We start from the raw sequence: 22946 nt of genomic DNA on the forward strand, positions 1-22946 counted from the left end.
TAAAACAGATATAAGAAGGGTTAGTCCCAAGTGAGTTGACTCAGAATGATGGAAGTGCCCAGAAAAGCTTTAACTATCAGGAGTTTCAACGTGGAAAATATGCAGCCTCTTCAGGGTGTGTATTTTGGGTGCCTTGGGGACTCCCAGGACCACTCTGGAAGAGAGCGCTTCAAGATTATCCTAGGACCTCTTTAGACTTGAAAAGGAAGGGGATGGGAGGGGCTCCCTAAATGTCCAGCTGGCTCTGATACTTAGCATATTCAGATCTAAGTTTGTCATCTTCCCCCTAAAGTTAATCCTTCCTCCAGCTTTCCTGTTTCACTAACAGCCTGGCCAGCTGCCCAGTGTCCAAGCTTATAACTTTTGTTGCCTTCTCCTTACATTCTTGCTGAGAATTTTTGGTGTATTGTGGCTATTTCTCACTAAGCATGGGAGACAGCTTCCCTTTTTGTTTAAGTGTGGAGTCCTGCACAGTATTCTCTTAGTCGTCATATGCCTTCTTTCAGGCCTTTCTGAAATATTTCTTTTCTGTGCCTGAAAGCCAGTAGAGTTTTACACAGGGATGGTCATGGCTGGGTCCAGAGCAGAGTGGCAAAGTTGTCTGTTAACCATTTGGTACCTAAAGTTTATCACTCAGATGAATAAAGGAGTTGTCATTTGCCCATAGATCCCATTCTGGAGTGGCGACCCAGGGCTCCATAGCTCACCTTCCCTATTCTCAAAATCTGGAACAGTTTCTTCTAGGACTGTTTAATTAATAATTAAATCCTTCAATATTCAATTTGATTTGATTTTTCCTAAGGCATTTAATTCAACAAATAGTTATTATGCTCCTATAGAAGAGACTCTGACAATTTTCCATCAGGATGTCTAAGATCACCTCGCAGGTTGACCCCTATGTATTATGTCACCACTTAAAAAAGCTAAGTGTCAACTCTAATTACTGCTTAAGGTCCTTCTAAATTATTTCTGAAATTATTTAGTAAGTCAGTGCCTTCTTATCCTTTATAAGGATGTTCCCCCCACCATGATGGTTAATTCGATGTGTCAACTTAACTGGGTCATGGTGCCCAGATACATGATCAAATGTTATACTGGATGTTTCTGTGAGGGCATTTTGGGTAGGATTAACATTTAAATCAGTGGACTTTAAGTAAAACATGTTGTCTCCCATAATGTGGCAGACCTCATTCGATCACTTGAAAGCCTGATTAGGACAAAAGACTGACTTCCCTAAACAAGGGACAGTATTCTAGCAGACAGCCTTTGAACTTGAACCATGGCATGGGCTTTTCTCTGGATCCCTAGCCTGCCAGCTACCCTCCCCGCTGCAGGTTTTGGACTTGCCTGCCCCCATAATCCTGTGACCAAATTCCTTACAATAAATTTCTTTACATGTGCACACAAATACTGTTGGTTGTTTCTTTTGGGAATCCCAATTAATACACCCCCATGCACCACCCAGGTCTTTCACGTGGAGATTCCATCCTGGCAGGACCTGGCAATTTGGGTAGAGTTAGTCTTTTTTTTTTCTCAGTCATTGTTCAAGTACAGTTTTCTCCCTTTTACTCCCATTCCAGCCCATCCACACTTCCCTCCCATTACCACCCTCCCCCCAGTTTTTGTCCATGTGTCCTTTAAATTTGTTCCTGTAAACCCTTCCCATTCTCTCCTGAAATTCCTTCTTCTCTCCCCTCTGGTCACTGTCAGCCCATCCTCCATTTCAATGTCTTAGACTATATTTTGCTTGTTTCTTTGTTTTGTTGTTTAGGTTCCTGTTAAAGGTGAGATCATATGGTATTTGTCTTTCACCGCTTGGCTTATTTCGCTTACCATAATGCTTTCCAGCTCCATCCAAGCTGTTGCAAAGGGTAGGAGCTCCTTCTTTCTTTCTGCTGCATAGAATTCCATTGTGTAAATGTACCATAGTTTTTTGATCCATTCATTTACTGATGGGCATCTAGGTTGCTTCCAGCACCTAGCTATTGTAAATTGTGCTGCTGTGAACATTGGGGTGCAAATGTTCTTTTGTATTGGTGTTTCAGTGTTCTTAGGATAGAGTCCCAGCAGTGGAATCACAGGGTCAAAAGGCAGATCCATTTTTAGTTTTCTGAGGAAGTTCCATACTGCTTTCCATAGTGGTTGTACCAGTCTGCAGTCCCACCAACAGTGCACTAGGGTCCCCTTTTCTCCACAACCTCTCCAACACTTGTTGTTTGTTGCTTTGTTTATGATGGTCATTCTGACTGGTGTTAAGTGGCATCTCATTGTGGTTTTAATTTGCATCTCTCTGATAGCTAGCGATATTGAACATCGTTTCATGTGTCTTTGGATCTTCTGTATGTCCTCCTTGGAGAAGTGTCTGTTCAGGTCCTTAGAGTTAGTCATTTAATGGAGATTCTGACTAAAGACACGTAGGCAGAAGGGAAGAAGGGATGCTCTGGAGGTCTTATCTGTGACTGGGCCCCTGATGTGGAGTAAAGAATTCCTAGGAGAGTAGCCTTTTATACTAATGTCCCAGAAGCAATCTAGAAAATCGCATAGGTCTCTGAGAGGGTATCAGTAGTTAATGCAATTTAATTAATTGAATTTAAAATACGTTGAAGTTTGATTTTCCAGTTCCTTTGTGTATTTTTTTTGTGTACTACTCTGTGAAGTCATTTCATACAAGATCACAGGGGACTGGAAGATTGCCGACTTCGCACGACAACCATTCTTACATTGGTATTGATGTGGAGCTGGGGCACCCGCTGTCCACCCTGTTTTCTAGCATGGATTCCCATCCTTACGGCTCACAGAGAGCAGTAAAGCTTTCTCCTTGAAGAGCACATACAGATGTGCTCCAGTTGATGCAATAAATGGGCTCCGGCAAACGTATGTGTCGCACACCGTTGTGAATTGCTTTTTTTATTGAAGACACGTTAGAGGAGTTGGCTCTTTCAAAGAACTTCACGAGTATCTCATTTTTTAATGTCAAGAGCCATTCTGATTCAAGATCATAACCTCCCTCTAATGTAGTAGCTTATGAAGTTCCATTTTGTGCTTGAGTTTAATTAAAGCAAGATAAAACTATATTTAATAACATTCAGCTTGGAAGAGTTATTGTAGAAATGTCTAATGTACTGCCAGAAGTACCCAAAGACTTGCATAAATGCCAAGTTGTCCAAATCAAACTGATTGACAACTTAAGTAGGAGTAATTGTCACTGTCACCCATATTTTCGTATAATTTTTCAAAAGAAAGCATCCACACGGTGAAGGGAATCAGAATCTGTTTTTATATCCCTAGAGTTATAAACATTTGTATCAAAATATTTACAATTATAGTATATGAAATATCAGTCTATGAAAGAAGAAGCCAAATACAGTACTAGAACAACCCACCGATGTAATGCAAATTACATGAGACATAAATGGCACAGAAAAAAGTAAAAGACAAAGGAATACATGTTTCACTCCAGTCATAGTTTGATGTTTTAACATAATGCGAGTATCTCCTTTGGATATATCTGATATGTAAGTATGCTTCTGTACGTCAAACAGCCTTCTATAATCACGTGATAATCAAATGATAACTTAAAACTTTATCATCCCACAGTTTTTGCTTGCCAACCTCTCTACCTCCAGCCCAGAGAATTTGGTGGTCTGCCCTCAATATCCCCTTAACCAGAATGAACATAGAGAAATATACCTAGCAGGCGTCCTTTTACATAGATACCAGCAATCATGGCATAACAACTCCCCAGAAAGGAAAAGCATATAAGAAATGGGATGAGGAGAGAGCTGGGAGACAAAAAGTAGGCAAGATGTCTCAGATTCTCCCTAAGATAGATCCACTCAGGATGATAAGAGGAAATGTGTTCCTAAAATAAACTCTTTAGGCAGAATCTGAGATGGCTTAAAATAGCTGCTCCAGGCCAGAGCCTTGCCTGCTTAACCAGGAATAACGTACTACTTCTAAGGCCTATATTGAAACCCTCTGTGGCAACAGACAGATCAATTACCATCTGACTGGGCACCACCAGAGTTGGTTTATTTGTTTTTTCTTAAAGAAAACATCTGCCCATCACCTATATTTTTATTTACCTCATGGAACTTTTCTTATTTTCCTGGGAGCAGAGGCACTCTGTTCTTCCCATGACTTAAACCTAGTGTGCTTAACACTCTGCAGTTACATAGCACCTCTCACCCAAGGGTTTGTTGTTTGGTTTGGGTTTGTGTGTGTGTCTCCATAAGCTTCCAGAATTGTCCTGCCTCACCTCGGAAGCAGGGTAGGCAGGTCCTCTGATAGGTGGCCACTCCAGCCAGTGTCAAAGCTGGAATTGCCACTGAGCCTAGGAGTCCTGACCCCCAGTGTGGGTAATGAGACAAAATGTTCTGAAAAGTTTGTCCTTTAGAGGGAGAGTAACAGATTGTGTTACAAGGAGCTATATCCGTCTTTTTCTTGTTACGTATTTAAAAGAAACATTGATTGCATGGGGAGGGAATCCTAAAACCATAACTCTAATACAGCACTGTTACAAGATTGCCTTGTGATCCCATAATTTGTGTGGCACTTTCGCCACAGGATTGGTCGTTAGTGGCCTTACAGAAACTCCAGAAGAGCCGCCTTGGCTTTAAGCAAGAGGCCTAGCAAAGTCCGTAGCAAGAGGTCTCCATGAGGGATAGCTGTGTGAGGTCTGGTCTGGGCTCTGACCGTGCCCCAGGCCTTTCACTGTGAACAGTTCTCTTTCTTGGTTTAATTAACCTACCAACTTGGTTTCATGACTACATCTCTTCCTACCATTTGTCCCAAATACCACTGAATTCCACAGAGTGAAATATCTGTTCTAAAGAAGAATAATGGCTCACTGGCCAAAGCCCTCCTGTGGGCCCTTCAGACTGGAATGTGATGTTTTGCTTCGGGTCAGGAGGGTGGATGGCCTCCAGGCTTAACACATTTAACATAAAACAGTATTTGCCCTTGCTGGAACTTGTACCGCTATTTCAGCTTGGTGCAGCAGGTCTGAGGACCGCAGTGCAAGACCCAGAATTCACCCTCGGAAGTGGAGCCAGTGGTGTGGCAGCTGGTGGGGCCCCAGGCGGTGTGTGTAACTAAGAACAGCTGGAGGCCGAGCTGGCGGCTGGAGAGAGGCTCTCTGGCCCACATCTAGGGAGCATGGAAGTTCTAGCCAAATGCTTTCTCCCAGGGGCAGGGGCCAGACCATAGAGAACCTCCTGAGTAACGGTTTAGGCTTCAGCCTCTCCCACCCTTATGTGTCCCTCCCCCACCCCCCTCCCCTGTCTTGGTTTTTCCTGCAGAGCAACTTTCACTTCCCTTCCAGATTCCATGGCTTCCTCCTCCCCACCCCCCAGATCCCCATAAACTTGTTCAGCTTTATTTCTTTCTCAGGACCAGGTAGAGAATGCCAATGATGAAGCTAAAGCAGAAGCAGATCCAGGTCAGGATGAAGCAATAGCCGTGGTGACTTTGATAGAAGAAGGTCTGCTGACCACCCGCATAATGATTAGTGTAGATGGACACCCCAACCATAATGCATAGCCCTGCAGGGGAAAAAAAGTTAAGGTAAGGTTCTATTGTTTGTTTGGTTGGTTGGTTGGGATTGGGGGGGGGGGGTCTTTTTTTTCCCACTGAAACCAAGAACAGGTTCTACATCGGGGTATCAAACTCATTTTCACCGGCGGCCACATCCACCTCGCAGTTGCCTTCAAAGGGCCGAATGTAATTTTAGGACTGTATAAATGTAACTGCTCCCTAACAGCTAAGCCGGAGCTCGGCGCTGCCGCCCAGTAGAAACAAGGTGCTGGGTCGGATAAAACAAGGTGGAGGGCCAGATTCAGCTCAGGGCCCTTGTGTTTGTTACCTGTGTTCTATAATTTTTAAAAGATCCTATTTTCCTCATCTGCACTGGAACAATGACATCTGGCTGTTTGGCCCAAACAGTAGTTCTGTTGATCTACCCGGATCCAAGTTTGATGGTCCTGTGGGTAAATGAGAGCCGTCTGGCCCCTCACGTGTGCACGGGGCTGTGTGGCTGCCGGTGTGAGGGCAAACACAGCACCTCATGTCCTCGGCCCAGCACATGTGGGCAGGCTGCCTGGGGACGCAAGCATGCCACCAAAGTGCATGCATTTGGGGAGAATGACAGGAGGATGAGAACGGCAATCATCGTGAGCCTTGTGGCAGTGATTTTTATCTTTTGAGGCCTCCCACCTATCAGCCCTCTTCAAGCATCTGGTGCACAAGTGCTATTGGTGGGTGACCCACCACTCAGGAGCTGCCTCAGAGTACTAGACTTAAACAGGGAAGCAGTGAGGGTTCTTATTCCAAGCATCTATCAGGGGTCCTCAACAAGAAAACAAATAACCAGAGCCATGTGCTCATCTGTTCAAGTTGCCAGGAGCATCTATGGTAAGATTTACTGTAAAGCTTTGCGTGGGTAAGCTGGAAGCTGGGCCTCAGGTACTCACAGCACACCAGCATGGTGGCACCCGAGAGGAAGAAGCGGTTTCCCTTCTCCATGGTGAAGAGCTGGAACACGAAGACCACGAGGGAGATGACCGAGAAGATGATGGAAAGGATCATGAAGGCCTGCACTGCCTTGAGCGCATCTGTGGGCACAGGGGGAGGGAGCAAGGGGTCAGGCTGGCCAGTTCCAATAGGCTGGATGGTTGTCAGGCTCGCCTGATTGGTCAGCTCTGAATACAACATCTTTATAGATACCTTCATGGCCGTACACCAGGGATCCCTCGCAGTTACCCACGGTACAGTTTTTCCAAAGGCCTACTGATGCTTTTGTCATATCTGAAACCACCCAGACCTGAAACCAGGAGGAAAACAAAAGTTGGGTTTAAAAACCGACCCTCTTCTTTAAATACCAAATCAGCTTGTACCTGGACCAAATCTTAAGCAAGTCACCGTATTTAGCCATAAATATGGCTACACAACCCATCTCTTGATGGAAATAAGATTTGCCTAAAACTGAAGTTGCAAAGTTCCCAAGAGAAAAGAAAAAAGAAAATGTGACCAAGGGAAAAATTACCTAGCCTCTCTGGGCTTCACATTTCTCATCAGGTTAAAATAAAAAAAAAAAAGGAAAGAAAAGAAAAACAGGAAATAATTTAACCACAGTGGTTCAAAATTCTAAGGTTCTAAGAAATGGAAACCCTGGATGGGGAAATTGGTTTTAAGAATGCACAATTCATACAAAGCTCATACACTCTGTCAAGAGTGAGTCAGGTAAGGGCCTAGCTAAAAAGAAAAAAAGTAAGGAAAAATGTTCAACTGGAGACAACTAAGAAACACAAGGGTAACTAAGAAAACACCAATGAGTCTGCGTAGTTAATACGCCACTTTCACCTAAACAGGAAGATCAAATTTTAATTGTCACAACATGCAAAGCAATTCCATAGCCAAACAGTGCAGCAAGAGCTTTACTATGGGGTCAGCTGGAATTGGAAAAGTGTCCAGAATACAGTGCCAGCTCCCCCTCTTACTGGACCCAAGAAAAGCAGTTACCTTTCTGGAATGGAAAACAAACATCTAACTCTGCCCACACAGAGTGTCTGTAAAAATGCACGTTAAATGAAAGGTAATGTCAAGGACATGCAATTGCCTGCTCTTGATTCAATATTCAGCACTTTGGCATCCACTGATACAGTTGGCAGTCATTTATCAGACCTATTACCCTGAGAGGCTTGGGGACTGTCATACAGAACAGATGAATGACAGTTTGGAGGAGGCTGTGAGGGCAAGGGTTCCATCTCATCACTGCTGTGCTTACATTAGCCTTGCTGGTAATCACACCCACCAATGTTGGCCAAACTCATCCATCTGAACTTTAAAACCCATTGAAAATGGGTTTTAAAATTTTTTTACATTTAAAATGGGGCTTTAAAGTCCTTTAAAATCCTTTAACCGTAACAGGAACCTAAACAGATTCTGGAACCATCATTTGCCTGTCTAGTGATTAGTGGCTTTGGTTCTTGTGTCCAAAGAGCTGTCTTGTTTTTTCTGAGAAAAGCACAAGAAAAGCAAATTGGAAGCTATGAACTACCACTAGGGGGCAGGAAAGCCCAAGGTTCAGAGAGAAGGGACTTGCTACCTTCCTATTTTTACATTGTTTTGAGTGAGTGATAATCTTGCAAAATTCCACTTTCACACACTACTACTCTCTGCTCAGAACCTGAATCTGTCAGTCTGGCGACCAAAGCTTCTCATCATCTCACTCCCCTCTCTGCTTCTAATCGAGGCTCCCAGAAGGAGGGGAAGTTCTGCTCCTGACACCTGGGTGCCTGAGTTATGCCCTGAGCAAAGCCTGTCCCTCCTACCTGAGCCCCTTGGCTAGCACTTCTGCCTGGAATGCAGCCCTGTGCTCCTTCCCCTGTTCACCTTATGCCAAGAGAAAGCCCAGCCAATTACCAGTCCTGTAAGCTCCACGGCAGCTGACCAGACTCCTGTGGACACAGAAGAAGCCTCACTGGGTTCTCCAGCCTCTAGAGTCTAGACCTTCAGGCAGACACTGACTTTTATCCTCCTCTTACTGAGCTGTTTGAAGTGCGAGTGTGTGTTTTCTTCCACAACTAAGCTGAAAATTCACGAAGGGCAGGGATTGCGGCTTAAACTTCTGAATGAATGAACAAAAGAACACTACTCACATTGGCAATGGTGGAAACAAATAGCATAATGACAGTGGCGATGTGGACCACAAAAATGCCAGCCAGTAATACCAACATCTTGGCTTTTTGATGATTTGGCAAGTGCAGAGTCCTGAGAAGAAAGGAGAAAACAAATAGAAAACAAAAGGTTACGATCAGATTCAAGAAGATAATTCAGCTTTCTCACACATACGGACTATCTGCTAAAATAGTTGCAATAAAAAGCGTCGCAATTTTATTGTACATTTCTAAAAAACATTTAGTTAGCCCGGTTTCCTAAGTGCCTATTTGTCTATTTACATGTACCTAAATATAAACATAATTCTGTATCTCAGGTATTTATAAATCCATCTCTCTAATATAACCTGTTTCCAAAAAAAAGAACATTTTATGATAACTGTTAATATTTTATTTCATTTGTGTTTTAGAGGCCAAAACTAGGCCTTTTAAAAGGCCTTTGGACAATTCTAATTTCCAGTGCAACGATGTCGTGTAAATTTCCATTTCCCGCTGGGGAGTGTCCCTGCCTCTGTCCAACTGCTCATCCAGCAATTGTAACAGAGATGGTTGCCTTCCACAGAACAGCAGCTATTGCTCAATCCCACAGACAGAATATGCTACTAACTTGATCCCAGGTGAGATATAAAATGTGAGAGCCACATTTTCTATTATTATAATGCTGTTTGGTATTCAATAATTGTAACAACCTAATTACAGTTTAATGGTCTGAGTGCCTACTCGTTGACTGTTTCAGATTTGTATTACTGTACCTGGGCCTTTGGGCTGTGTGTGCCCCACAGTAGGGAATCTACTATTGGTCTGGGAGTCTGTTATATTTCCTATGACTCAACATGACAGTTCTGGGGGCTTTAGAAATATGCAGCTTGGGATACCACCAAATATGCCTTCTATTTGTGCATGACATTTACACAAATTCCAGTCCTTCATGATGACTCAGTACAGAAGATAGGCAAGTGCATAAATCACATGGTGGGAGAATTGGGAACTAATAGAGATTAAGGATATACCTGGATAAACAAGAGCGGTCAGCCAGAGTCTCAGCAGTGTAGGAAAAAAGAGCCCATTGATCACAAAACCCAGAAAGTAAAGGAAGTGGGGAGGAGGCACATGGGAGGCTATTCTGATCTTTGTCAGCTGCAGGAGTGCATGGTCATGCCCAAGGCAGTCACAGGTAGTGCAGGCTCCCAGGGACTTCAAGCAAAGGGCTCTGGCTGATTGGCTCCTTCACACCCTAGGCAGGGGGATCCTGGGACGTCCCCACCCAGGCAGGAGATGGCTCTGCACTTCCTGCCATCGTCCCACTGCCCACTTCTCTCTCTCACTCCGCCTTATTTAATTGAAGCTTCGAGTGTGCTCCAGCCACTTTCCTATTGTACCAGGTATTGGCTGGAAAGCACTAATACTCTCCTGCCAACACTTCAGGGGCCTTTTATCTCTGCTCAGGAAACACTACAGTGCCTTGCTCTTTACAGGCCAGGAGTGAGAGACAGATACTGGCTCCCACTTCTGCCCCCCACCGGACCATCCCCTCCAACGAGCCCCGCCCACCTTCCCAATCCAAGCATTTCCCTCCCACCCAGGCCTTTTTGTAGGAATTTGTCCAATGTCACTGTGAGTGACACGAGTGATGCAGTTTCTCCTGCCACCCCAGGGGAGAACTTGGAGCTTTCATGTCTGTTATGAATATTCGCCCCACATTCAAATTCATTTTTGCTTTTCCCAGTTTTTTGCACACTTCCACAATTTTCTGCTTGACTTTAATGCACTGTGAAAGAGGTTTTGGAGTTAGAGGTTGAGTTGGAATCATATAAAGTTTTTGACTTTTGGCCTCAGTTTCCTCCTATATGAAGTGGGAGGTGGCAACACCAATTATAGAGGGAAATACGAGGGTTACATTGGATCACATATGTGAAACTCCTTGCCTGGCGCCTGGCATGTGGCAGGTACTAAGGGGGTTGCTTTGCTTGTGGTTATTAGTATTACTATTGCTATTATATGAAACTGAAGAGCTGTTGCCAACCCTCACGAGGCTGCCCCATGTTAAGTGTGAGTAATAGGATGTCTGCCAACCAGTTCACAAGGGTGTGTGTCTAATATCAAGTCAGTCCTCTTAGAAATTGCCATCATGACTAATCCTTGCTGTTTGAGTGCTGAGACCACTAAGAACACACCCTCAGGAACAAAGAAGAGAAAGTTCATTCTTCACAGCCTTACATGACTCTGGGGATCTCACAGCACTTTCTGTCTCCTGGGTCAGCCTAATTCGCACCTGCTCACACTCTCCATTTTGATGCCTTGAACATTAGTGTGTTCCAAAGACCCTCTCCCCTCTCTGTACCCCTACCTTGGCCCATCCATGCACCCCCGGGGCACTGGAGTTCCTGGCCTGCATATCTCACTTCTGATCTACACCAAAGCCCCACTGATCATTGATCCTTGTCCCCTGCCCAGCACAGGCAGGAGGAGTGGTGGGGGCGGGGGGTGGGAATCAAGTAAAGAAGCAACTCTCTTTCATCTCCAATTTCCATGATTGTGCCATATCTCTTCACCAAGCAAGGAAAGGAGCACAATGTCTTGGAATACAGCAAGTGTTCTTAGCAACAATTCTCTCTGCTTCTGGCTGCTGGAGACAGACAGAGTTAGGGGCTGTTTAGCTGGAGTATCACATATTACCTACAGTGTCATCCATTGTCCGCAAAGAGGGGCTTCCATTGTTTTCAGTGGCCCTTCCAACATATACGGAAACAGAGTGAACTATATTCTTCAATTCCTGGCCTGGATCATCCCCAGCTATTCAGTCCCTATACTATGGTCACCAGCAGAGACACCATTTACCATCCTTATGGACCTAATGAGTGAATGTCTGGGAATCTAACAAACAGCAGAGAAGAAGGGGTTTAAACAGCAGCAGATCCCATTCTCTTGACTTCCACCCACCCATCACTTGCAGTGTAGGTTGCGGGGAGACTCATTTCCCGCCCCAGTATATATCTTGCTTCATACAAAAGCACTGAAAAGACAGCATTTCTGAGCATTTATATCATTGGAAGTATTGGTTGCTACAACTTTCTTTCCTGGCAGCATGCTTCACTAAAGCAATAATTGACTCCCTAAAATGCTATGGATGGCCATCTCCAATAGAAAGCACACCACTAGTCATAGCTAGGCAGCAGAAACCCAGAAGTAGACAATAACGGCATTGCAATTCTGAGTTCTTGGGTGCAATGCCTGCCTCTCTCTAAGCATTTGGTGCACCAGGCAGCCCCCAAATTTGTCAGATGATTGTTGGGAACTCCCTTAACAATAGCGTTATTCATGGTGCTTAGATTCTCAGACCCAGGCCACCAGAGCCAGTCAACTCACACTGCCCTTAAAGGGTAGGACATCCACTGACTGTACTCTGAGGGGTTCCAGCAACGCATTTCTCCACCCAGCCCCGTAAGCAGAGTGAGATCTCCCCGCTCACCCTCACCAGCCCAACATACTCGGGACAGGCATGGATAAGGCTCCATGGGGCTGGGTGGGAAACAGGACAACAGAGGAGGCATGGACATTGACTCTAGAGAAGTGACTGTTAATAAAAATGGAAGTAAGAGACTTAAAGCCACCCATCGGTTCTCTGTGATCCCTCCCCGGTTCTTCTCCCTGCGCTCACGTGCAGGCCTGCCAGTTCCCTTTCCGCCAGTGCCATCTTTGTTTCTGACCAGGCTTCTCCTTTCCTGCCCACCATGCCCAGGCCACTTTAGAGAAGCAGTCTCTTTATGCACCTGTCCCAGACACAAGCATCACAACCACTCACTGTTCTAGATTTGGGTTAAATTCTTCACTAATAGGAAATTTACTACAATTCATGGAAATGACCCTGAGGATCACCATTGCGGCTGACTGGAGCTGTAAATGACTACCGCATGTGGGCCCGGGGCACAACTGCCCTCTCCTGGTGTCTCCATCCACTTAAATTCTTATCAGGGTCTGGACCCCCTCTGACACCTGTGCCCGCAAATGAAAGAACCGAGGGAACATAGCTCTGAGACTGCCTCCAGTTGCCTCTTTGCCTTTGTTAAGGCAGCCTAGCCCTTCTACGGCCCTCTGACCATGAGAAGTTAATCAGGCCCCTGTGGACACCTTTCCTTTTTTAATGAGCAACTAATACCAAAGAGAGTTTACGAATAATTGACTTCCAAAAATGTTGGTTTAATTAATTAATTAATGCAAATAAAAATGTTGGTAATTGGGTTGCTGAGCTCCAGGTCACATAACGTCTTCCTGCCATGTTGTTGTGAGTTTATTAAGCTTCCCCTGGAGTCTGGGGAAAGAGGCTCTTTAAGGGCAATCTGAGGTACAACAATTGGGAGCAATACAATAAGACAGAGTAACCCAAAACCTACTTCTCCAGCAAAGGAAGTGGTGGAAATCCTGGGCCTGAGTCATGGAAGACCTACCCTGAGCCTGGCAGTATAACATAATCAGAAACAGGGAGGCTGAGGGCAGTGTGAGCAGCAGGAGAGTCCTGTGGGTCAGAGTCCCCAGGGCAGAGTCCCTGGGGCAGAGTCCCACAGAGTGCAAAACCCATGATTCATCTGAGAGTGGGTGAGATTCCCCCAGACAATGGCAGCATGGAGACACCCTCTACCACATGGCGCAAGAGAGCTTTCTGGGAAGCCTGTGGCTCTGGCTGGCTAGACAAAGCAGTTGGGCCATTTCCCTGGCAGCCTAAGATGGCCCAGGCTTTTCTGGGGAAAACAGAGCAGTAACAGCCAGATGCTAAGTTCCCTATTTCTCCTTCCTCTCATCCCAGTTTCATTGCACAAAACATCTTCCTCCATTATTCATCTTGCATCCATTCTTTACTTCCCATTGTCCTGGTCCAGTTCTGGTCCTAGTCTGGACCACAGCATCAGCTTCTCCCAAGATCCTCCCTCTGAACTTGCCCTCTGCTACACCCTCCACACTGCCAGTGTTATCTGACCATGCCACCCCTCTGCTCAAAACCCTCCAGACTCCCCCGCACCAGGAAAGAGACTCCACACACTGCATGCACGCTGGCCCTGGTGATCTGAGAAATTTGAGGATCTCAGGAATTTGGTCTCAAAAAGGAAAAGAATGCCCTTTCTCCAGTAACTACCTATAAAATTCTTTCCAAAAAGCTCGAATCCTGCCCACTCTAGGAAGCCTTCCCACTTACAGAGGTCAGAAGTCGGCATTTCCCCCAGTTAAGCTAGAGCACTTCCATAGCCCTGTATTAAAACCACTAGTGGCCACCTGCCTGGTAACAGTTATTTGGGAAATGTATGGCTCCCCCATTCCAAAGACTCTAAGTTCCTGAAGGAAGAGTCTTGCCTATGATAGGACCAAATAAATATCTGTTCAGCGAGCAAATATATTTTGTTCTTGGTAGAAAAATAATCAATGTCAAAGAGACTGCAGGCTTTAAAATAAACAACAGAATTCTAGAGGATATTTCATTTTTTAACATACCTGAACTCTTGTCCTTTATTATTTTTAGACATTATTTATATATTACCATAACTATGTATTGAGCATCTTTTTACATGTAAACTCTCTGTTACATATTTCCATAGAAATACCTATATAAACATGTGTTTCTTGAGTACCTTGGACACTTGAATATATAGAGGCATTATAGTGTTCTGGAAGGCACTGTGTTCAGTGCCTTTTATTCCAGAGGAAGTAAGTTAATGAAAAGATAATTAAATTTCTAAACACTCATTTGTCCACAGGTTTAACATTTCTATCTATCTCTTTAAGTTACAGAATCTCTGAATGCAGAGGGGGGCTTTAACATTCCTCCGCAGGACATGGAAGCTCATCTATCAAGCCATACCAAAGAACTGTGTAAATCATGCCTGCACTCCTCTGGTCACAGAGAACTGCCTGCCTACCCAGACACCCTCCTCCCCCAGTTAGGAAGTCCTTCTGACAAAGCACCAGAGTTTGCCCTTGGCAACAACTCCGGGCTGCATTGAGTCCTGTCCTTTGGCTAAAGCTTCCTCTTCAGCCCTTTTCTCAAATGGTTACCTTTGCAGAGCGATCAGGTTATCAGAGAACTAGCCAGAGAACATCACCTCAGGTTCCCAAATCTCTATCATATTAGAACACAGTCCTGAGATTCCTCAGCTGCAAGGCGCGACTCCGCCTTTTCATTGACTGATGTCTTTCCAGCAGCGACATCCCACTCTCTCTCTGGATAACTGCAGACTTGGAAGAAAGCTTTCTCACACCGTCTGACCGAAGACACGCTGCTTCCTCCGAGGCACAGGAGGAGTGAAAGGCCACGCTGCTCCCGGTCATATGATCTCCATGAGTCGTATGACCGTGTCCCTGCGCCGTCTTCCTCAGCCGGACACCCGAAACTTCGGCGGCTGCTTCTCCCTCGGGACGCTGTGCAGGGCGGTGGCACGCACGTCTTCCTATCCTCCACACGTCAAGATCATTTTGCTTTTGTTTGTTTCTTTTTTATGCGTTTGCTTCCCACGGAGGGTCATTCGAGTTGGCAAGAATGAATGGCCACTGAACACAAAAGCAGAAAAGGAAACGCTCTCTTCTGGGAGCAGCCGTAGAGGATGTGTCCGGAGGAGGAAAAGGCTGGGATGAAAGTCAGGCCCAGTGGATGGGACCTTGGATGAGCTTTTCTGGCCATTGCTATTGTTGTTTCATGTCAAGTGTACTTTCCATTCTAAACACTGTTTTCACACATAGCGCTGGGGGAGGGGGACATTCATTTCTCCGTGGGAAACATGTGGAGAAAAAGCCTCCTAAAGGGCCATTTCCTCCTGCCTCGGGATATCTGATGCTTAGGGTAGAAGGAAAGCTCTCCGGATTGCACCTCACTATACACATCATCCCAGACCTCGTGTTTTTAAGTGCAGGGAAGTTTCTGTAACCTGGAGGAAACCAGCCATCAAGCAGGAAGAGTAACAAGGATCCACATGCTCCAAGGAAAACATCTATTTTTTCAGGGTCCTGCGGGAACAGAGACTGCATCTCCCAAATGCCGGCCACCGTGAATGGGGTTATTATGGAGAGGGTGGCATTTATCCGGCACTGGTATAGACTCTCACATAATTAGGAAGAAGAAACCAGGGGGTGGGGGTGGGGGACAAACATGATATTTTTTAAAAAGAAGAAGAAAGAGCACCTATTAGAAAACCAGCTTCTCATAAAAAACTCGTCCTCTGACCAACGGCTGACTTTGGGAAAATCACACAACCTCTCTGGTCAGTGGTTCCTAGAGAGACAGTACCTAATGGTGAGGTGCACAGGTTCACAGTTCAAATCCTGACTCTACCACTTCTTTTTTTTTTTTTCATTTCAGTTTTACTGAGATGTACTTGACATATAAGATTGTAAGATAAGTAAAGTATATACTGCGGTGATTTGCTGACTCCACCACTTCGTAACTGTGATCTGTAAACGTCCTTGGGCTGATGTGAGGATTAAAGGGATCATGCCTCACAGTGAGCACAGGCTCTGTGGTTGTTGGTGATTCTTTTTGTTCAATCACGTGAAATGAGAGGCTGGGGCCAGCGAAATGGGCTTTACGTTTCTCTGGCAGACTCTGAGCACCAACAACTACGCTAAAGGCAAACACACAGCACGAATCTTGTTTTTGCAAATGCTCCCGTGGAGAATAATATGTCTCTCCTGGTTCCCCTTGTCCTCCATCGTGTCCGGCGAGGGGGTGGTTCAGGGCCACAACTGCAAAGGCTAAGGCCAGCCTTGGGTTGTGAAGAAGCAGGCCTAGGCTACGCCCCCAGACTGCAGCTGGTCAGGCCATCTGGAGAGGTCTCCTGGGCGAGGACGGAAGCTTCAATGTCTTCTGCTTCTGACAAAGAAGAGTGTTCTGGCAGCCAGAATGTCTTCAAGGGAGAGGCTGCCAAGATAATAACTAGGGTTTGGGAAGAAATATCAAGGTGTGCCCAGCCCCAGCGGCGCTTGGGCGGGCGACAGTAGATGGCGGCAACATGCTTCAAACAGCAAACTGCAGCCTTGAGGGGTGGAGACTAGCTGGCGGGACCCTCCCCCTAAAGCAGAGGTTGTCCTGGGAAAGCTCTGGGTGGGCTGTGAGTTTTTGTTTCTCTTTTGAAGGGCAATGGTTGTTTAGAAGTCCATGGGTGGTTAGGTTATTCTGTCCAATCCCTTGACAAAGGAAGAAGTGGGGGGTCCCCAGAGGAAAAACAGATCAGAGCCGAAGCCCACCATCTCCCGGCATCTAGACCTCAGGCCTCTTCACTCCAGGGTGACCTCTCTCCTGTGTTGGTCTTAAAGTCCAGCAGACTTCTGGAACTTCATTCTGTTCCTCCTGCTACCTCCTAGTTAATCAGACCCTCAAAACAGGGCCACTGGCAAAAACAAAGTCTCTTTCAAGGGCTGCTGCTTCTTCCTGCCTGCCCACCAAAGACCCAAACCCATCCACCCCCATGCTGCAAACCCTGAGACGAGCTGCCCCCACCCACAGCACAGAGTCCCCTCCCCACTGAAGTGCAAAGCAAAGGGAAGCTCCAGGCCTCAGCATTCTTTGAGCTAAGTATGAACACGCCCCCATGCCCAACTCATCATTCAGGACAGTAATGCTCTCTCCACCACGCTGTAGCTCCAGGCAGGTCGATTATTTGAAATAAGTCTAAGTATCAAAAACCTCATTTTGCTCTCAGCTCTGACCTGAGAAGAGGAGAAATGTTGGGAAAATTACCACCCTACTGGCACAAATATTCCATGGAAACACATATGATAGCAAGGATGTGTTGACCAACATGTGTGCCTGAGCAACAGAAGATTCTTCACCGGCACAACAAACAGAGTATTTGACCCCCAGGAAGATCCTGAAACACTGAGAGCAGGTGGTCCCAGAACAAGATGGGAGAGACTTAGGAGTGGAAACATCCTCACGCTTCTATCTTGCTCTTTCAGCACCTTGGTCTTCCTCTCACCACTCGTTTTTTCTTCCTTTCTCAGGCCTTTGTGTTTGCACCTTTGCTTTGCCCCAACACAGGGGCCCCAGGGAACCACAGGCAGTCCCACTCGCTCCTTCCCCGCCATCTCCTCCTTGCACCTTCCCTTTCTTCCTCTCAATTTATTCCTCAGAGGTTCCCATCCACACCTTTGCAGCCACACCCTCCTGCTGCAGGGTCTCCCTCCCCGAGAAGAGGGTGGAGCTCCTTTCCCAGGACCTGCTCAGTTTCTCGCCGAGCCTGGTTTGGTCCCTGTCTGTTCTCAGTCTTAGCAGGCTTAGCTAGCCTGCCCCTCCTCATTTGAGCTGGCTCCTTTATGTTTCATTAATCAAACCTCTTCCTTTTCATCCCCAAGCTGGGTGAGTGCTCATTGCTATTGGATGATAAAGGCCGCCCACACCACACCTAAGGAACCTCCAAGCTGATGCAGCAGAGGAAACCGCCTGGGTCCTCAGTCCTTCAAACGCCTGTTTCAATGCAACGTGTTGCCTCGTCCCACTTCCCTACCTATTTTTTATGGATTGAACTCGCTACTAAAATGAGTCCAGGATTTCTCAAAATAGGAATGTTAGGACCTTAGAACAATAGAATTTCAGAGCCACAAGGGGCACTGGATGCCACCAAGTTCAGTCTCCTCAACTGAGAAGACAGATGACCTAATCATGGTCACATGGCAGTGTCGGGACAAGACCCCAGCCCCTCATCTTCCTGTTCAGCCACCTTGCATCTACTCCAGGATTCCTGCCACCAGGTCAGCCTGTGCTTAAAGGGCTCTCGCTTTCACATATGCCCTTGGAAGAGAGACTTTATGAAATAGGCTCAGAAAATACAGAAACTGCCAGATCCACGGAAGGCTGCCAGCACCAGGAGCAGAGGAGTCCATTTAGTTCTAGGAAAACGCCTTTTCCACAACAGGGAAGGAATGTTTAACCCAAATACTGGGTTAAAACAAAACAGAAGCCCTGATCAGTGTGGCTCCGTGGTTGGGCATCATGCCGCAAAGCAAAAAAGTCCCTGCATCGATTCCCAGTCAGGGCACATGCCTGGGCTGCAGGTTTGGTTCCGAGTCAGGGCAATGCACGAGAGGCAACTCATGGAGGTGTTCTCTCACATCAATGTTTTTCTCCCTCTCTTCCTCTCTCCCTCCCCCTCTCTCTAAAAATAAACAAAATCTTTTTTGGAAAATGGAAAACAGCAATCTCCACAAGTGTTTAAAGCTTTATCTTTATGCATCACATCAGTGGATCTTACAATGAAATTGAGAGAAACGATTTACCCAGTCACAGCACTAGGGACTGAAGTGTCACAGAGTAGATGGTGAGATGCGTGTTTGGGGAGAGTGTGGGAAAGTCAAGTAAACTGCTAATCGGAACCACATTTGAGCCCCCTTCATTACTGAATAAACTCTGGAGTCATCCGGGCAGAACTGGGAAGAGGGTTGGAAATGGGAAGTTTATGGTCAGAAAATTCTGGCTCTGCCCTGGCTGGGACGATGAACTCTCTTTAAGGGACTGACATCCAGACTGCCTGCCAGCAGTGACACCGAGCTTACACTGGGTTGGCAGCCTGTTCCCAGAGTTACCATGACAGGTGGTTACAGTGTAAAGGCATGGGCTACATGAACTATGGACCAAGGTAAGAGACAACCCCACAGGGCCAAGTTAGAAGCCTCTGTGTCTAGTATTAAATTGATTTAACCATGACCTTATAAGTAGCAACTGGGTGTGTCCCCCAAGTATGCATATCTGAGAGTCTGGAATGTCTCTGAGCTTTTGTATATACATGTAGTAAGTTAAAGAAGGAACCATATTCATGTGCAGAGAAGGAAATATCTCAGAATCAATCATATGGCCACAGTTTACTACGTGCACAGTTTCAAAGCTTCAAAATGTTTCCTGCCCCTCTTGCTGAGTGTCAGGCAGTAATATGATACTAACCAAGTTTTACCCAGTAAGTATTCAGTAAGGGTTTTAAGATTTAGGGCAATAAGGAGTGTTGGGTGGAGCAGCAACAAAAATGGAATAGATATTTTCTGGGTCAGACTGCAGAACTAGAATAAAGAATGGAAGTTGTAAAGAAACCAATTTTGTCAGATTTAAGAGACTCCAATAACTAGAGTTTGTCCGGTGTGAAGGGGCTGTGAGCATGGGGTGCACTCTCAGGCAGTGAGCTCCATCCCCCAAAATTCCCCAAAGTTTTAAAGAAATGTCAAATGGCCATCTGTCTGGGGTGGTGTAAAAGTAAGATTTCTGCATTTGGTAGGAGAGTAATAGACTTGACCTTCAAGGTTCTTCCCAGACCAGGAATTCAATGAACAAAATTAAGAGTGGAATATAACTAAATTTGTCTTGTGCCCTTCTCTGTGGCCACTTTTCAAACATGTTCCCCATCCACCTCTGAGAAGCCTCTTTTTAAAAAAGCCATTTTGCTTTTTTCATGCGGGAACCATTGATCTCGGTGGGTCCAGCATGAATCAGACAAAACCCACGGAGCCACCCAGACCAGGCCAAGAGGGTCTGCATCCTCAGGATGGTCTTGGTGAGGCCCATTCAGTAATAACTGCCCCCATCCCCAAGTCCGGATGTTGCCCCTGGTAACCACAAGGTCCCCTGCTCTGGTCTCAGGGCGGAAAGCAGGAAGAGTTGAGAAAGCCACAGTAAGTCTTTTCAGTGGTCTGTGGAAGGATTGTCTTCCCTTCCTCAGAGGTCTGCCCTGTACTCTTGGGATCGGTAGCCAGTGTCTGTTCTGGGATGTGATCTGTTCTGGGTTGGTCCTTGATGCCTTCGGACAGCTCCCAAGCACCGTCTAGTCCCTCAAACCCATGGCAGATGCTGGGGGTCCTGCCCACCAGCCGCCAGACCGGACATCCCTCTGCCCTCCAGACCCCCCGCCCACCACCGTTCTTCAGGTCGGGGTGGAATCCGATCCTCCTGCGGGTGGGAGGCAGCAGGGGAGGGGAACATAACCCTCGCAGTTCAGCCTTGTCGATGACTTCCAGCTGCATTCCAGAAACGCTGCCTGCAGCTAAGGGCTCTCTCACCAGCCAGAAGGGGAAGAGGGAAGGGGAACCAGAGTAGCATTTTTTCAGTTGCCCTCAAAGCCCAAAGCCAAAACAGCACACAGCCTACTTTTTCATGTATAAAACTACAGTATAATGCGAAACGCTGTGCAAATAATGCAATCCATGACAGTTTACGCCCCCCAGGATTTTCAGTATTTTCTATTTGCTGACTGGTTAAGTTAGCTCATTAGTTTAACCTGCACAGAACTAAAAGATTTGTACTGACTTCATAGAATACCATTACTATCAACTTAATAATGGCTTCCTAGTCCACATCCAAGGTAATCTGGAAATAATAAACCTTTTAAGCAAATATAAGAGTTCTCTGCATCTTGAAAAGTTGCCCTCGAATTTACTTAGTCATCCCCTGCGGGCAGTTTTACTAGGAGCGTTGCCTGTACAATTACACAAGCTGATTACACTTAAATTTTCCCTTCAACAGACTGCATTTCTAAAGGAAAAGTGTAATTTCATCAGACAAGCTGAATCCTGTCATTTTCCTCTTCTTGTTTATGTTGGGTGGGGGGTGGGGGTGGTAAAGCCACCAGTATCTATGTGGAAACGGGCCACCTCAACCAGAATGCTAACCAAAAAAAAAAAAAAAGCAAGAGAAAACAGAAATCACCCTCCTTCCTTTCTCCAGATTCACTTTGTGATCAGCACGGTCAAATTGTGCATCTGACAATCACAATTTGGAAGAGTGAGAAGACAAATGGCCCAAACAATCGCTGGCTTCCCTGCAGAAAAAGTCCACATCCATCTAAAAAAAAAACGTTTTTTGATCACTTCTGATATACCAACTTTCCACTCAGCACTAAAATTCTGCTATTTCTGGGGTGGAAGGACAAAGCCATGCCACAGTTGTGGTACAGGAACAGATGACGTCACCCTGCCCACCCTCCCCCCAAATCCAGCTTCCCCCCGCTCTCCCAACTCTCGCATCTGGCCAAGGAGAGAAGGAGATCTGGGATCTGCATCAGGCTCCTCGTTCAGCAAGTCAGCCCCTCCCGCATTTATTTGAAACACCAGTGCGCTCTCCTCACTCTCCCTCTCCCTCTCTCTCTCTCTCTCTCTGTCTCTCCTCCTTCTTGCTCTAACGGTTTTCTTTAAACAAAACCCCTCTCTTGTCCCACCCTGTGGGGAGGAAAAACCACTTAAATTCAAACAGAAGTGAAAGAACAAGCAAAAGGCAGCAGTAAAAGCAAGAGCAAAAACAATCTGAAAAGCGGCTCTCTACCCACCGCCACCCCAGAAAGACCCGCAAACAACCAACAAGCAGAATCACAAGTCAAGTCCTGAAGGAATTTGAATCAAAATGGAGGAATGGAAAACATGTGGCCAGCGCGGCTTGTCATTTCAAAGGTGCGCAGCGTTTCCTCCATAAAGACGGTCCTGTCCAGGTGTGTTCCAAAGTCCCTGCTCCCTTCACATCTTCAGAGCGAGAACCCGGGTACTGCAGGACATAATTACAGCCCAGCCCTGCTGATTTCCCTGACCCTCTCCACATCCCACCGTCCAAATACATTTTTCTGAACCTTATGGAAAAAGTTGTCTCAGTATCTACTTTCAGCCAAAAGTTTCAAGGATTCATTTCAAGGAATCACAGAAAAATCACAAAGGGGAAAAGAAAAAGCAGGACTTGGATGAAGTCAGAAGAAGGAGAGCAGTAGAAAGGAAAGAATCCTGTTTGCTCACAGGGTTGGGAGCTGTCCTACCTGAGGATCCGGCGACAGAGGCACCTCAAGTGGCAGGAGCTGGCGGCTGCTGGTGGCTCGTCCGCTCTTCTGGAGCTTTGTGACCACAGTGAAGGGAGGGACCTGCCTCCCGAGGTTATAAGTTTCCTGCGCTGGTGTGCTGGGGTGTGTGATGGGCGGTTTCTTTTCACTCTGTTTTAAAGGAGTTTCTATGAATCAGTCTGGCTTTAAAAAAAAAAAAAAAAAAAAAGATTTGCTGGTAAGCTACGCCCTGCTTAGGCTGGCAGTCAGTCAAGAGAGGCTGGGAGTGAGCCATCAATTCAAAGAGGCCTGTTTAGGCTCCCTCTGACTCAGACACACAGACCACAGTGGAAAAAAGACTGACATGGCTTCAAGTGAGTAATAGAAGTCACACAAATAGATCTGTTTACCGAAGCCCATTCCTCCTTACCAAAAAGGAGTCTCGGTTACCAAGGGGATAAGGCAGAGCACAACTTATCTGCTCATAGTTTCATCTGGGGAGGGGAGGAAGAGGGGCAGT

At 46.1% G+C, this 22946-nt stretch overlaps 1 protein-coding gene and 1 long non-coding RNA gene across 2 annotated transcripts; one reads left to right on the top strand and one right to left on the bottom strand.

Annotated features, from left to right (window-relative positions):
* Positions 1-3254: 3254 nt before the first annotated feature.
* Positions 3255-22650, bottom strand: EMP1 (epithelial membrane protein 1). Its single transcript, XM_028532829.1, has 5 exons — positions 22427-22650; positions 8658-8769; positions 6724-6820; positions 6471-6611; positions 3255-5543 (listed from the first exon to the last, which is right to left on the bottom strand). Exons 2-5 carry the CDS (start codon positions 8733-8735, stop codon positions 5377-5379), a joined length of 483 nt encoding a protein of 160 aa, XP_028388630.1. The 5' UTR covers positions 8736-8769; positions 22427-22650; the 3' UTR covers positions 3255-5376.
* On the top strand, positions 9091-12859 carry LOC118499129. The gene is made up of 2 exons (XR_004901646.1): positions 9091-9292; positions 12386-12859. It is a non-coding gene; the product is annotated as an uncharacterized LOC118499129 (long non-coding RNA).
* Positions 22651-22946: the final 296 nt, after the last annotated feature.

The sequence above is a fragment of the Phyllostomus discolor genome, chromosome 2, assembly GCF_004126475.2.
Source record: "Phyllostomus discolor isolate MPI-MPIP mPhyDis1 chromosome 2, mPhyDis1.pri.v3, whole genome shotgun sequence".
In the NCBI taxonomy this organism is placed as follows: Eukaryota; Metazoa; Chordata; class Mammalia; order Chiroptera; family Phyllostomidae; genus Phyllostomus; species Phyllostomus discolor.